General features: G+C 43.5%; 1 protein-coding gene across 1 annotated transcript in view; it reads right to left on the reverse strand.

The window, feature by feature from the left end:
* LOC131891176 (uncharacterized) overlaps positions 1 to 13,731 on the reverse strand; it is a gene marked incomplete in the record, with an annotated part of 26,220 nt that overhangs the window by 4,004 nt on the left and 8,485 nt on the right. The window contains 5 exon segments of the mRNA XM_059240701.1: positions 1 to 223; positions 462 to 785; positions 1,043 to 2,136; positions 2,202 to 2,456; positions 5,100 to 5,418. Of these exon segments, the coding sequence (XP_059096684.1) occupies positions 1 to 223; positions 462 to 785; positions 1,043 to 2,136; positions 2,202 to 2,456; positions 5,100 to 5,311 (2,108 nt within the window).

Consider the following 13,731-nt stretch of genomic DNA (forward strand, 5'->3'; position numbering starts at 1 on the left):
TGTCTCGACAGATGGGAATCATTAAGACTTGGCGTTCGTTTGACGACAACAGTGGAATTGGCCGAGGACGAGAGACCATTGGTGCTATCTTGAGTTTGATTGAGATTGGCACTGGAATCGTTGAAACGGTCGATGGTGGTGTTGCGGGAGGCATTCAAATCATGGTCCAAATCCAAAGCTGGAGTTCGAACGAAAGTTTTCGTTGGACTTGCGTTGGATTCTCCTAAAAAAAAGCAGATTATCCATGTGTAGTCATTGCAACATGGTAAATGTTCGAAATCATGGATGGCATGCATCGGGGGTGTTTGCTTACATGAGAAAAATTGAATAGCAATTTACATGGAGATGGACTTGAAGCCTTGAAAGAAATTAAAGTCATTTCACCTCCATAATTGCTCCAGCAGTTGTAGTTACCCCGTGGAAATCTCTCTCTCAATCAAAACAGTCTATGAAAGTCTCACCTTTGTCTGTCTTTGTTTCACTCTCGTCCGACTTTCTTGCCCCAGATTGAACGGGGTTCGCACTTGACGATTCTGCCGCCTCTGGTCCGCTTGACCCGGATGGTTGGTGATCATGATGGCGCACACTTTGGGGCTTGTAGTGGGCAGCCAAGGCTAGGATGAGTCTCATGACTGCCTTCAGATTGCCTTCTAAGATCTCTTTGGACGAGATCTGATGCATCCGAATGCGTTTGTGAGCCATGAATTGGAGGATGCGCTCCAAGTTCTCACGCATGCCTTGCAATGACTCAGGGTTGTACTCAATTCCAACGATTCTCTCTCCAGCTAGAACAAAACCAACCGAACGGAGTCAATCGAAATGCAATTGATGGATTCCCAATTGGGGTAATCTGTCCAATGATGATTGGTAACCAAAGACGAAAACCCGTTTCTGAACGTCTGATTCCGGAAGACAAACTTAGCACTACTACAAAAACTACTAGACTAGCTCTCAATCCAGCGATTCATTTTGCCTTCTTCATCAAATCTGATTGTGTGGGTGTCCAAACAAACTCAGACATTATGCATTTCAATGTACTTACAGATAATCTCGATGAGCTGAGCCAAGACCTCTCCAGTTTGGAGGTCGGTCCTGAGGTCTTGCACGGGCTTGAGGTCGGGCCTCTTTCTCAATTGAGAATTGACCCACGCTATATAAGCTTGTAGCTGTTGAGTCCATTCCAACCAAGACACGGATCCGGACATGGACTTGGATTTCTCCAAATTAGACACTGTCGCACCAGCCCGGGGCGTTGGTGCACCAAGATTCGTTTGAGCATTCCGTGGTGGAGGAGCCGGTGGTGATTGGTAAATGGGTGTCACTTTGTTGATTTGTTGAGGTGGTAGTTGTGTTTGTCTGAGCTTGGACCGAAGATCCGATGGAAGGGTCTTCATGTTATGGTACCGAGCATCCACACTGTAATATTTCCCGCTCTCATTCTGATCCCCAAGTATTGCACCTTGTGGAACGCCATTATTCGAATTGGGTTGGAAGTTGTGCTTCTGGAGGTCTCCCATTCCCCGCACAGAAAAGTACTTGCGATCGTTATTGCTCATATCTGGGGGTGAAAATGAATCCACCGATTGTGACGGCAGAGATTGAGGTTCCTGGTGCCCCGAGCGTCCTTGTTGGTGGGTCACCAGTTGCTCTCCCTGACGTTTCAAAACCACATAACCGTTATCAATCGTTCTATTCATGGGCGATTCCTCGACCTGATTCTGATTGGGGCTGTTATTTGAACCATTCGTTTTAGCCAAATAACCATGGGATGACCAGTGAGCCATGCCTGGTAGATTTGTCTTGGGACCATAGGTGCTTTCTGAAGCGTTTCGAGTCGGATTGGGGTTGGGTCCAAATTGGTGATATCCCTGTCGATTGGAATGTCCAGAAGGTCGGTACAAGGAATCGCTAGCCAAAGCCTCCTCTCCTTGACCAGCATGATATGTACCATGACCATGGCCTTGAGGTGGCGGTGGAGGATGGGGCTGTTGGGGTCGATTCTGATACATGGGATGCACATTATGGAAATGATGATTGCCAGACGACCCATTCTGATGATGCTGAGGAGCATTTCCATTCGGAAGCTGTGGTGGATTTGCCAAAGGAGGAATTTGAGGAGCAGGAGCAGTTGCCAATCTGGATGAACACCAAAGAAATATAATACTAACATGCTACCATTTTTTAAGCTCAATAAACCTCACCTTTGGCCCACCCTTGACATGGTATCTTTGTCCAGGGATTTCCTCAATAACGTTCCAGCATTCTGTCCGTTCATATTTGGTGGATTTTGAGCGCTCGTCCCCGTGGTACCATTGTGGTTGTTGCTATTATTAGCCGTGTTGTTATTGCTGCTGTTGTTTGAATTGTTGTTGTGGTTGTTGGTCGAGGATGACGAAGAAGACGATGTAAAGAAAGCAAATCTGGATTTGGTACCTCCACCATTCTCATCTTTGTCCCTAGAAGAGATCAATGCATCCCCAGTTGAAAACACGCTATGTACGACCTCGATTAGGTTCTTACTTCATCAGACCAGTACAATACAAAAAGGCCAACGAGCTTCGAATCAATTCCAAAGTCTTTTTCGCATGACACGACATGTCATGCAACTTGTCTCTCAAAGAGAAACGAGCAAGAAACTCAAAAGTCTGGACCCTACTGAGACGCAACTCGCTTCTTCGCATTCCCATGGACAAATACGTAATTAAGGTGCTCTGGATAATCGCAAACCCCCAAGATTCATGAGGACGAGAAGGTTCTAAAGAGAGACTGACCAAAAGCTAACGTCGAGGTACTTGGTTAAAACAGAGCTCAAGTGAATGGTTGCTGAAGCGAAACTGCGCCATTGGGGTAATTTCCGATTACTTCTCGTTACATCTTGAAAATCTGGTAAACGAGTTCATTTGCGAGAGGAAGACAATGGTCGGACCATTTGAGAAAAACATCATCCCTTCATTTTTCATCTCGGAGTATCGCGTGGTTAATGATGTTCTGGGCATAATAATCAACCATTACTGGAGTCTTTTGACAGGGTGCCACTTAGATACTCTGGCGAGCCCGAAATGTTAGTGGGGCCAAAAAGTTGTGTCATATTTGTCGACCCTGTATCCGTCAAAACCGACGTTTTCCCTCTATCGTCGTTTCACAAACTTCCATTACATTAACTTTTTCGTCTTTGATGGTTGTTTTCCCGGATAGCATATCGTCCAGGATGAATGATTGACCCAGGCCAAGATAACCTTGCGATTTAATTAAGAAGAGCATTCTCGACCTGAATAAGCGAAGAACAATGAAAAGATAAGCCGACTTTCTTTTGTTCAACTCTGGCCCCAACGCTCAGTACTTACTGGCCAATCACGGAAGATAAAGCTTCCAAATGGACTGCACTTCATTTATCTCCAACAACTCGTTACCCAAGTGGCCTTTTCTACCCTCATTCTCAACGTGATCTTTGGCCAAGCTTTTCCTGGTTGTAAGCAAAGAATACAGACTGAGATGAGCCCAATCACGACCCTATTGATACGACGAAATCGCTCTCACCATCTGGGTCGTTTCCTATTTGATTGAATCCAGGACAAATCCTTAACCTTGATCAAGGCAATCATCGTCGCTTTTATTATTAGCAGGATCTCCTCGTCGATCTAGCTATTGACGAGGCTCCGACGTGATCCATCTAAATTGGATCGAGTTTTTTGTGTACCAACTCTTCATCACTGAATGAGGTTAGGAAAAACAGATACTCGAGGGTTTCATGATCACCACAATGAAGCAGGTGTTAGAGGACATGAATAATCTTGCTCGCCTGGTTATCGAGATGTTTGAAAGAGGGGTAGTAAATAGTTGCCATGTAAGGATATCAAGGCTGGCTGACCGTTGTAGGTGAACAATATCAAGTTTGAAGTCGTCATCTTGAGAAATTACACATTTGGTCGAAGGAATCAACCGAGCCGTTTTTAGGAATTGGCTTATAATCAGTTTGAGAATTCTGACTTTTTGAAAGAGAGGCCTAGCAAAAAAAAAACCTGTCAACTTTGGATAAATGAAATCGAAAGTGATAGCGATGTAAGGCCCGATCTATAGGAACGTTTCAAGATGAAAAAAGGGCCCTTATGGCTGAAAGTAAATACTTCCTTCAAAAGGACCGGGAGAGCAAAAGGCACTAATCTCAACTGAAAGTAAAAGTGAATCCCATGGATGACACAACAAATCCACATATGAACAGTATTAACTTGGTCGTCAGCAAATTGGTGTTTTTTTTATTCGGCCTGAAATTTTGTTCCTGCAGCTGTGATACTCGGGAATAGTGCGGCCTTTTTGATGGCCTGTCTTCCTCTTTTAAGATTGAGAATGTTTCAAAAATCAATTCACCAGGGAGCTATTACCATTATCATTACCATGCACTCCTCGCGTTCCCGATCTTCCAAGCGGTCTATCAACCCAACAAAGTTCGTTTCATCCGTTCTGAAGCTGACGGCACAGTAATACTGATTTTGCTTTTGGAAACACCATCGCCAGTGAGATGGCGGTGGTGATCATCATGGTTGTGATGGAATGGCAAACAATTAACCGACACGCGATGCAACCAGCGGAACCAAATTTGGACGAGAACCACTCGAATTCATCTAGCGTTCTCTTTATTGCCTCATCATCTTCATTGAATCTCCTCGTGGCAATATAAGTCTTATTAATGCGTCCCAACTTGATTATGCCTAGTCAGGTCGAATGGGCTTCTCATGAATTTCTCGTTAGTTGAATATTGCTGGCCAAATGTTCACCTTGAGCTACAATGAGCGTGCAATGCGTAAGGAGTTAATCATGGGGTGCTAAAGAAGACCCATCATCGCCTCTGCGTGTTTTAAATGGATGGTGGTCATTGCAAAAACATTGCCGACCTTCAAATGCCTTGTTTCTGTCAGGATGATCATGGCCACCAGAATGCTCCCTTGAAGAACCCCCCGAACAAGATTACACGATTGCCGATTGGCCATTAATCCTGCTAGACTTATCATCATTCTTCCAGCCACAGAAACCCGTCTTCAGCTAGATTCAAGTCTTTCATGCCATAATTCTTGTCAACCTGAGTGGCGACTTCAATTGCTCACCGTTTGTTGGATTCCTTCTTTGGCGAGTTGTCTTTGTTGTTCTTGGCATTATTGTTCTTCGTCGCGGATTGTCCCTCATTGGACGGTTTGGTGGTGGTAGTTGTCGTCGCACTAGTAGCATTATTGAGCTTCTCGGCCTGTTGTTTGGCCTTTTTGCTATTGCTACCACTTCCTCCACCTCCGCCAAGGCCACTAACCTTCCATTTGAACATGATGAGTGGAGAGGGAGGACACTCCAAAGGAACAGGGTTGGAAGGGAAGACGATCAAGTCCGAAGGAGAACGTATGATCCGTTCATTGTGCCGACTGGTGGACGAACCTGGAATAAAAGACACATTATTGATGTGTATATTTCACCTTGCCAAATAAAACAAGCTTCTTCCAGCATGATCATTTTTCATTGAGGTAAAATCCGAGAAAGACATGATGGATTCAATTGGGGCTGAAAAGGGACGTGTGAGTGGTCACCAAAACGAATCGAATTGCCTCACGTTCCGAGGAGCACGCTCAAGTATGAGATGAATTCCGCGATTACATAGACAGAACGAAATCGTGCTGTTGGCTACCCCTCCGAAGTGGATTAGCTTCTTGATCATCCCTAGACATCAAAATTGATTTCCATTGGCCTATAATAGCTCTCTGCGATGCTCGTGGATGATCTGAGTCGGAGTTAACGAGTCTGAATTGTGTAATGATGATCTTGATCATTTGAATCCGTGTTCAGAATCGTGTCTTTTGACTCGACACAAGTATGAGTATCTATGTGTGCCCTAGTTCGACGTGAGGGCTATAAATTCCTTCCGATCAGACCATTAACTTTCTCGTTAGCGGGCTCTTCCAATCGATGGACAAGCCCCTTTTTCGAGTATTTTCGATTTTGAATCTGGAAACCCTTTTAAGACGTCTTGTTGTCACTTATCCACTCCATTTAGATACAAAGACGACCAAACCATCCTCAGAAGTGAAGAGTTACTGATATTGCTTGACGTCCCTGTATTGTATAGATTGGCCTTCATATCTGAATTGGACTGTCTGGCATTGACGCTTTGGAAGATTCACATCGATAGTGAGATCATCGCACAATGGAGGTCCCAGTTCAATGCAAGCTGCCGATCGAGTATTTGCAAGAAGATCGGAATGGCATTGAGGTTTGAGATCTGTTCTCAGTGCCAAGATCACTTCCAGGTTTTTCAAGCACTGCCTTCACATTATTTTCTTTCTTCCAAAGTTTGCCTTTACTGTCAGCCAAAACCTCAGTCGGGTAATGACCGACTAATGAGCTTAGTGTTCAAGACACCAAGGTATTTGCCATGCGTGAATGGATCCATTCGAAATTGATTTGTCATCTTAGCCAGTGGTCTTCACACTAGCTGGTTCATTTTTTGCTGTACACTGACTAACCAATATATGTGGTAGACTGCCTAGAAACAAACAAGATGGTCTAATGAGCTGGAATGAGCGTCTTTCGTTCGGAACGATCTCAAACCAAAATGAGGTTGGAATCCGATTTTAGGGAATGATGACGTTAGACTCGTCTTCACACCCATCGCCCAGATGTCATGATTAGCGCCTCGTAATCATTTTAATGAGTCTTTTGAACCGCCTTGTTTTCTTTTCTCTCAATTTTAATGATCCTACACACAACGACAATCCAGTCAGGAGTGTGAAGGGATCCATCTTCTCAAAGGGACCTTGGCATGAAAGAAGTAAAGAAGTTTTGGTGGGAGACCTCACTCAAGATGCGCGATCTAAAATTTCTGCTAAAGCCGTGATGCATGCTGATCATCGTCTCGTTTTTGTCTCAATTGTGGCCTGGAAAATGGCATGGCTTCCTGTCATAAATTCCAAACCAAACCGTTTCGAGCCTCGCCGGAACTTGGTAAACCTGGCTTCAAAGCTGTGAAGATGATCTGAACATGAAGGAGTTGAACCTCTTTGTGTGTGAATGTTACGCTGAGCATTTCTGATCCTCGGAATCCAATGAATGGAACAATTGGAAAATAATGGATTTCGACTTCGTCTTCATTTCATTAGCAATAGGATGCCAAGCACAGAACCTTCTTTGGAGTTATGAGTCCATCAGTTACCATCAATTCTATGAAGTGAGTTCAACAAACGAACGGTAAAGCGAATAACGTACTACACACATTTGAGGGGTGCTAAAATCTCGGACCAATGGACTCGGCAAGCCTTCTGTTCGCCATTTCAGATCAAAAGCCATTGTTTGCCATTCAAGCGACGGATACGGCGATTGAATCGGTGCCGCTGGAACTGCAATTCCAATGTGTTAATTTGTCTTGTACAGAGCAAGCTTTTAGAGCCCAATAAAAGTGACTTCGTCAAGACCTTTCGAATACCGCCTTCCAATGGTACCCAACCCATCCAGGGCATCATTAAGGCGAACGAGAGTCTGGACGAATGTATTGCCAACAACTCATTTCTTTCGCCATTAAAGGGATGCTCAAAGATCTCAGCCAAAGATACGTTTTGGGCCCTCGACTCGTCCATCAACACTGAATTCAAGAATTTTTTCCAGAAACAGAAACGAGTCTTAAAGATAGGATGACTCACTTAGGAAAGTGTTTGGGCCTCAAAAGGTGTCAAAGTAACATTTAATAGTCCATAAACCGTGAAAATGGAATACCGTCATTCGTTTGGAGGCGGGAAGGCCCAGGAATGAAATTGATTTTATGGCATGAAACCCACGGCCATGAACTGAGAAGCCTCTCTACATAATTACAACCCCAACCCGGCTTCCATATAATTCATAACCGTACGTCTTCATTCTAATGGAGGGACCACAAAAAAAATTATGATGGCTCGTGGCAAAAGTGTCTGAAAAGTAAAGAAAAAGGTAAACCCTTTCTTCGTGTTTTTACGACAGCATCAGGTCTCGACACCTCAAATTAGAGCTCTTTGAAAGCTTCGGAGTCCGACCCCGCCTTATCTTTTAATTAATTATGCATGCATTGGACCAACTTAGGCAGTGAGCAAAAGTACATAAACCTTGCCACTGAAGGTGGTACGAACTACGAACGCTCTTCATCACGCCTATTGTCCTCCTAGCACCAGTAGTTGAAGTGCTAGTAGTCGATGTTAGTAGCCACGATTCAACCAACGACCCTAAAGAGATCTTTGAAACGAATGCTGAGTACTGTACGGAGTGTCGGATTTCCCACCTCAATCCAAATGTGAGCATCACGACTGACCCATTAACCGTGCCCAGGATCCATCCATGCACTGTACGTACATCATTCTGTATGTAGTCCAAAAGGGCGGTCGAACAACCACAAGGAAGACTCAAAGAGTGGCAACACTTAGGTTTTTTTTATATCAATTTCGGAAGACCTTCAAGAGACGACAAGGGGTCCCAGTTTTATTGAAGATATCCGCAGAAGGTCAACTAAATTGCAGGATGTAATCAGTTTCAGTGGTTCTCTTTTTCCATTTAGTTTTCCTGGGCCCAACGAATGAAACGAATCTCCAATTAATGTCCGTTGGCCAATTCGTTTCATATCATTGCCATCTTTGTTCCAATACGACATTCGTTGAAAAGCGTGGAGCGTTAAAAAAAAGTAATGGGTGAAGTCAATGGATAAAGGGGCCATGAATCCGTCCTAATTTTCGGCTGGTCATTTGATCCATCATGAATCTCAGTCTCGGTCAGATTCAAATAGCCGTGGGTACCAAAGTCTTTTAGTTAAACATGTGGATATGGCCATTGGAAGCTTGGGCATTCATGTCTTTTGCATGTCTTTTGGTCGTGGTCGTTCGATCATTCGACAAACTTCGAGTTATTCTCTGGTCGACATTTATCCATATTTGGCGAGAGGCTCCATCTTGAGTGAGGCTCAATTCATTCCATCACCCAAACCATTGGGCAGGGCTGATCATGTCAATTAAACAACAAACGTGCTCATTTTTTCCCCAGGTCCCCTCACAATGCCCAATAATTGTAAGAAGAAGCAGTCCCTCGAAAACACGCATTCCAATCTCGGTTCCCTCGAAATTCGGGGATAGACATCAAAAAACCGAAAGGTGCAGCGAGGTTGGGACGAGTTCATTTGAATCGTTCCGAGAACAAGTGAAATCTGGGTACAAAAGAAGGGAAATGAAGTCACACAGACACCTTCATCCATTCACAATTATTCTCGCATTCTCCCTTGATTTACTGCAGTTTCTCCTAATGTGTTCAAGACAGATTAGAGCCTGAAGTCAAGAACAATGGAGGCTTTCATGGAACACAAGATGACTTCCAACAAAGACAAAATAAATCTCTTTCGAACTGGAATAGCAATGAAGAGCGTCAAATCTTCAAAGGAGGTTCTGGTTCGATCACGATCTATTAGTAGCCTTTAAGTGGAAAGGAAACCCTCTTCCCAAGTCCTAATACCCGCATGAATATGTAATCTCTCATTTGAGAACTCTGCATACTTGCTATGTAATCACCTCTGTAATGAATTGCAATCTTACGCGCAAGTGTCGTGGCATGAACGTTACCGTACATGTACGGTTATGCTCATTAGAGCCCATAAATTATGGGATCCAATTTCTTGTTCTCCTTCCTCAGGATGGCATTTTATCTCGTTCTCTCACACTCATGATTTATTATGCCGAGATCTGTTTTATGGCCACCACAATTGGCAAAAAGTCGCAACCTCCAGAGGAGCAGGATGATGTAGATGAGAATGATGAGCAAGGAGTTCTTCATTTATCTGCCCTCTTGACATTCAAATATCCTGCCCTCTCCAAGGTGTCATCACTTGAAAATGGCAAAAAGAGTTCTCTTTGTCAACAATGATGGGCACCATCGCGTTGAAGTTAGGCTAAAAAATATCCCAAATTATTGCACCAAATACCTAGTAGCAGATGGGAGTCTATGCAAATGCCAAACTTGTGGTTATTCTATATCAGCATTGGTTTCTGAATTTGCCTTGTTAGTGGTTTGTGTACGTTGGGATTCACTAACCAATACAAGGAACTAAATGTTGTAAATGTAGGGGATTGTGCAACAGATTTGAGATTTAACAATTTGGAGCTGGTTGCGACATTAATGAGAGCTTCATGATTTTGATCAATTGGTAACCACTAGGATAACGTTGCGTTCACTTGTCACAAGATATCAGTCCTGGTTGGAAGGTTAATCTCTTGCCTGAACGTCCTTGGACCAAATTTCCAAACTTCCAAATTACTGTATGCATTTAAGTTGTCTCTCTGTCGATTCAACACATGGTTTCACACGACCGATATCCGTTGATTTTTGTGCTCTTGCTTGTCTCAGCTATAAATATGACGAACTCCATGACAAGTGCCCACCTGTGCTTAGTTTTGTTCGAGTATGAAACTGGAAGTGCAATAGAAGGCAGTAGTTTGAAAAATGGAATCTATTTTAAAGCGCAATCTCCTTTTGGGCTCATGCATGACTGACCGGGAACAATGAAAAGAGGAGCTCTTTGGCACGATCAAAAGACCACCCACCCACCCTCTTCTCGCTACCAAATCGGAGGAAGAAATCAAAACCATTATATGACTACCTTTATTCACTTCCAAAGATGGCTCGTCGTGTTTTATTTCCCCCATCTACGTCCATAAACACCTTCTTGGATGGAAACGTGGATTCATGATTTTTTTTGTTGTTCCGGCCAAGTTTGTCAATGTTTGTATAAATGAACCGAAACTTGAAAAACGACGTCCTCTTGTATGTTCGTTCATTTCCGTCCAACTGATTTTATGGACCTCTTTTGTGTGTACGTTCGTATTTGCTTCCAACGACAATTTTTCTTATTCTCCTCTCGTTAGATCCATCTAAAATAATGGAGATCTTGAGGGATTTTCAGTCCAAGTTGGCTTGTCGATTGATCTTGATCTATTGATCCCTCCTGTGGTTTAATTATCGCTACAAAGCTACGATCGGGAAGAACTTCGAGGCCTAAAAATGGATGATGAAAAAATCTACGGGAGACTTCTTTCATCAACCTGATCACCATAATTACTCCCAAAACTCAAGTTCAACAGCATTTTCTTGACTCGATTAGCCAAACATGTCGTAACGAAGCACCGTACTGTTCAAAACACAAGTAAAAAACGACCAATCTAATTCGCGTTTTTTGTTCCAATCTAACTCATTCACATTCTGTGTATATATGTGAGTCCATGCTAACTAGGTTGAGGCAAAAAACAAAGTGCCTAAACTCATCCAAGCTTGAGTCTTCTTCTTTGCTTGATGCGTACAAATCCCCTTTAAAGCCTTGGAAGGTGGAGTCATACTTCCAAAACTCTGAGAGAATTCTCACGCTCAACCGTCACTAGTAGATCTAGATCAGCAAGCCTTGGCAAATCACAAAAAAGCTTGAGAACGAAAGAAAACTATCAAGAGGGGCCTATTTTTGATTGTCGCATTGACCTGTTTTGCTCAAGGTGATGAGAGAAACTTCCTCTGTGGTATTCATTCTTCTCCTCGGAATCGTTTATTTGGAGTCGACCAACCTCTTTTTCTCGGAAGCTCCCAAAACCAATGTCAACAAACCTCTCTTGATTGACGACTCTAAGTAGAAGAAGGATGTTGGTTGCTTTTTCTTAGAATGGATTCATGATCCGTTAAAGGTTTTTTGGATTGGCTTTAAGCTCTGAGGCAGGTATTGGACCGAAAGAGGACGCGAGGAATGAGGTCCAGGCGAGCTAAATGTAAATCCTCAAATGAATTTGGAAGCATGATTTATAGCTTAGAGCGGATGGTCAAACAAAATACTTGATGTCTTGTCCCTAAAAACGTTGGATTACCTGAAATCGCTTTTCAGTCAGGTCGAGCATTGTTCCCACTGGAGTGAAATACTGGGCTCAATAAAAGCGTGTTAAATCGCGCCGAGCCGTTGATTTCATTCCATGCTAGAAACGTGGGAAACATCGCGCCAAACAACAACAATAATAAAAGTAATGTCTGCCCCCATAGTTTTTAGACACTCCCATTTGCACGCTTTCGGTCTTTCTTTGACTCTTGAGCCTTGACCAAAAAGAAGGTCTTGAGACAAATCGTCAATTTTTCCCATTGAAGAGTGCCTTAAGTTTTCTCTGAAGATGTCGCTCTCCGGGATAAAGAGATGAGTGTCTGGACCAAGTCATGTTTTTCGTGTCTGAGACTCGTCGTTATCATCCCCATGAACAACATCATCTTGGAAACATTCCTGACCCGCTTGTTCGACTCGTGTTGCATTGGATGGACGGAATGCGCCTTTAAAACCAGCTCATAATGTTCGGGTTCGAAAACACTTCCAAACTCCGGAGTCAAAATGGATTCTTTGTCTCTAGTCAAAGAATACCATTAGCATTCTCCAATCGGACCGACCTAAAACATGAGCTAATGTACGTATTGTGCTCTCTGCCAGGAGATGCAATCTACGTAGTACATAGTATAACATTTGTGGTCCGTGTGTGAGTGGACTTGTTCCGTCCAGTTATGGGCAAGTTTGATTTACTGCATACTAAACTGAGTGGTTAGTACATTTCGAGATGGATGAGCCATTTTGGGGACGGAGAGATCCATCAAGTATGTGTGTATTACAGGTAGACAGACCACTACTAGTCACTACGCACTCAGGCGTGTGTTGTTTCGCCATGTTGTAATGGACCTCACACTAGGCGAGCACATGGATCATTCTGAATGCCAATGGCTCGTTGCCTATTTGGGACCCCATTCCCTAAGCCTTTTGAAGATACTCGCGTTACATAGCCTGTACTAGCTGTGCCTTGTCCTTGACTCAACTCCAAACAATTCAAGAGGCTCCAAAAGACTCTGCAAGTGCAGCCGAAGATTGTATTGGAAAATCCAAGTGTCCTCATCGGACTTTCCAGAGACCCGGGTGTTCATAAAGGACGCTGACTGGTCAGAGCTATGCCAAGTGTCTTCGGGGAGATCTTCAAGTACAAGGGTGGCTTGATGAGTTTACTCAATGCAACGAGCCATCCAGGGGGTTAAGTCTGGTCAGGGATCGGGTAGCTCTGAACGGAGATGGGACGCGAGGAGAAAGAATTTGGAATTTTATTGCCACTCAAGAACCTAAAAGCTAAAAGTCAAGGTGGTCAACCAACGACAACGACCACGACCCTCAACGTCGGGAATGAAATGTGAAATGCATTCGAAATATTGACAGAGACGAGGAGAGGGACTGTGAATTTTTGTTTTGGAATACATTGAACAACCGACAAGTTGGTGCCTGTCTAAATAGCGAGCGGACTTGCGTTGGTATTTTTGGCAATCTAATCGACGTCACGCCGTAAGTTGATTGCATCACTGACCATGGAGGTTGCTGCTGGTGTTTGGCTCCTAACCATAAGTAACATTTGGAACCCAAGCATTATTTGACTGAGTAGACAATCTATCCACGAGGACCGCGGCAATTTCCTTCAGGCTAATGTCAAGGAAATCTAGCCATTCTCCAAGAAACTCCTTCGTCCCCCAGGAAAACGCAAATCCAAAGACACGCGTCAACTTCACACCTCCGTGTTCAAGCACGCACTCTCTTTATCCTTTCTTGAATGTTCATGACCATCATTCAAAGATATATTAGTTTTGTTTCCTCATCTAATTCATAAACAGAAATGTAAATTCGACGAAATTATTTTCAACATATCACAC

Source organism: Tigriopus californicus, chromosome 11 (genome assembly GCF_007210705.1).
Source record: "Tigriopus californicus strain San Diego chromosome 11, Tcal_SD_v2.1, whole genome shotgun sequence".
NCBI lineage: Eukaryota > Metazoa > Arthropoda > Copepoda > Harpacticoida > Harpacticidae > Tigriopus > Tigriopus californicus.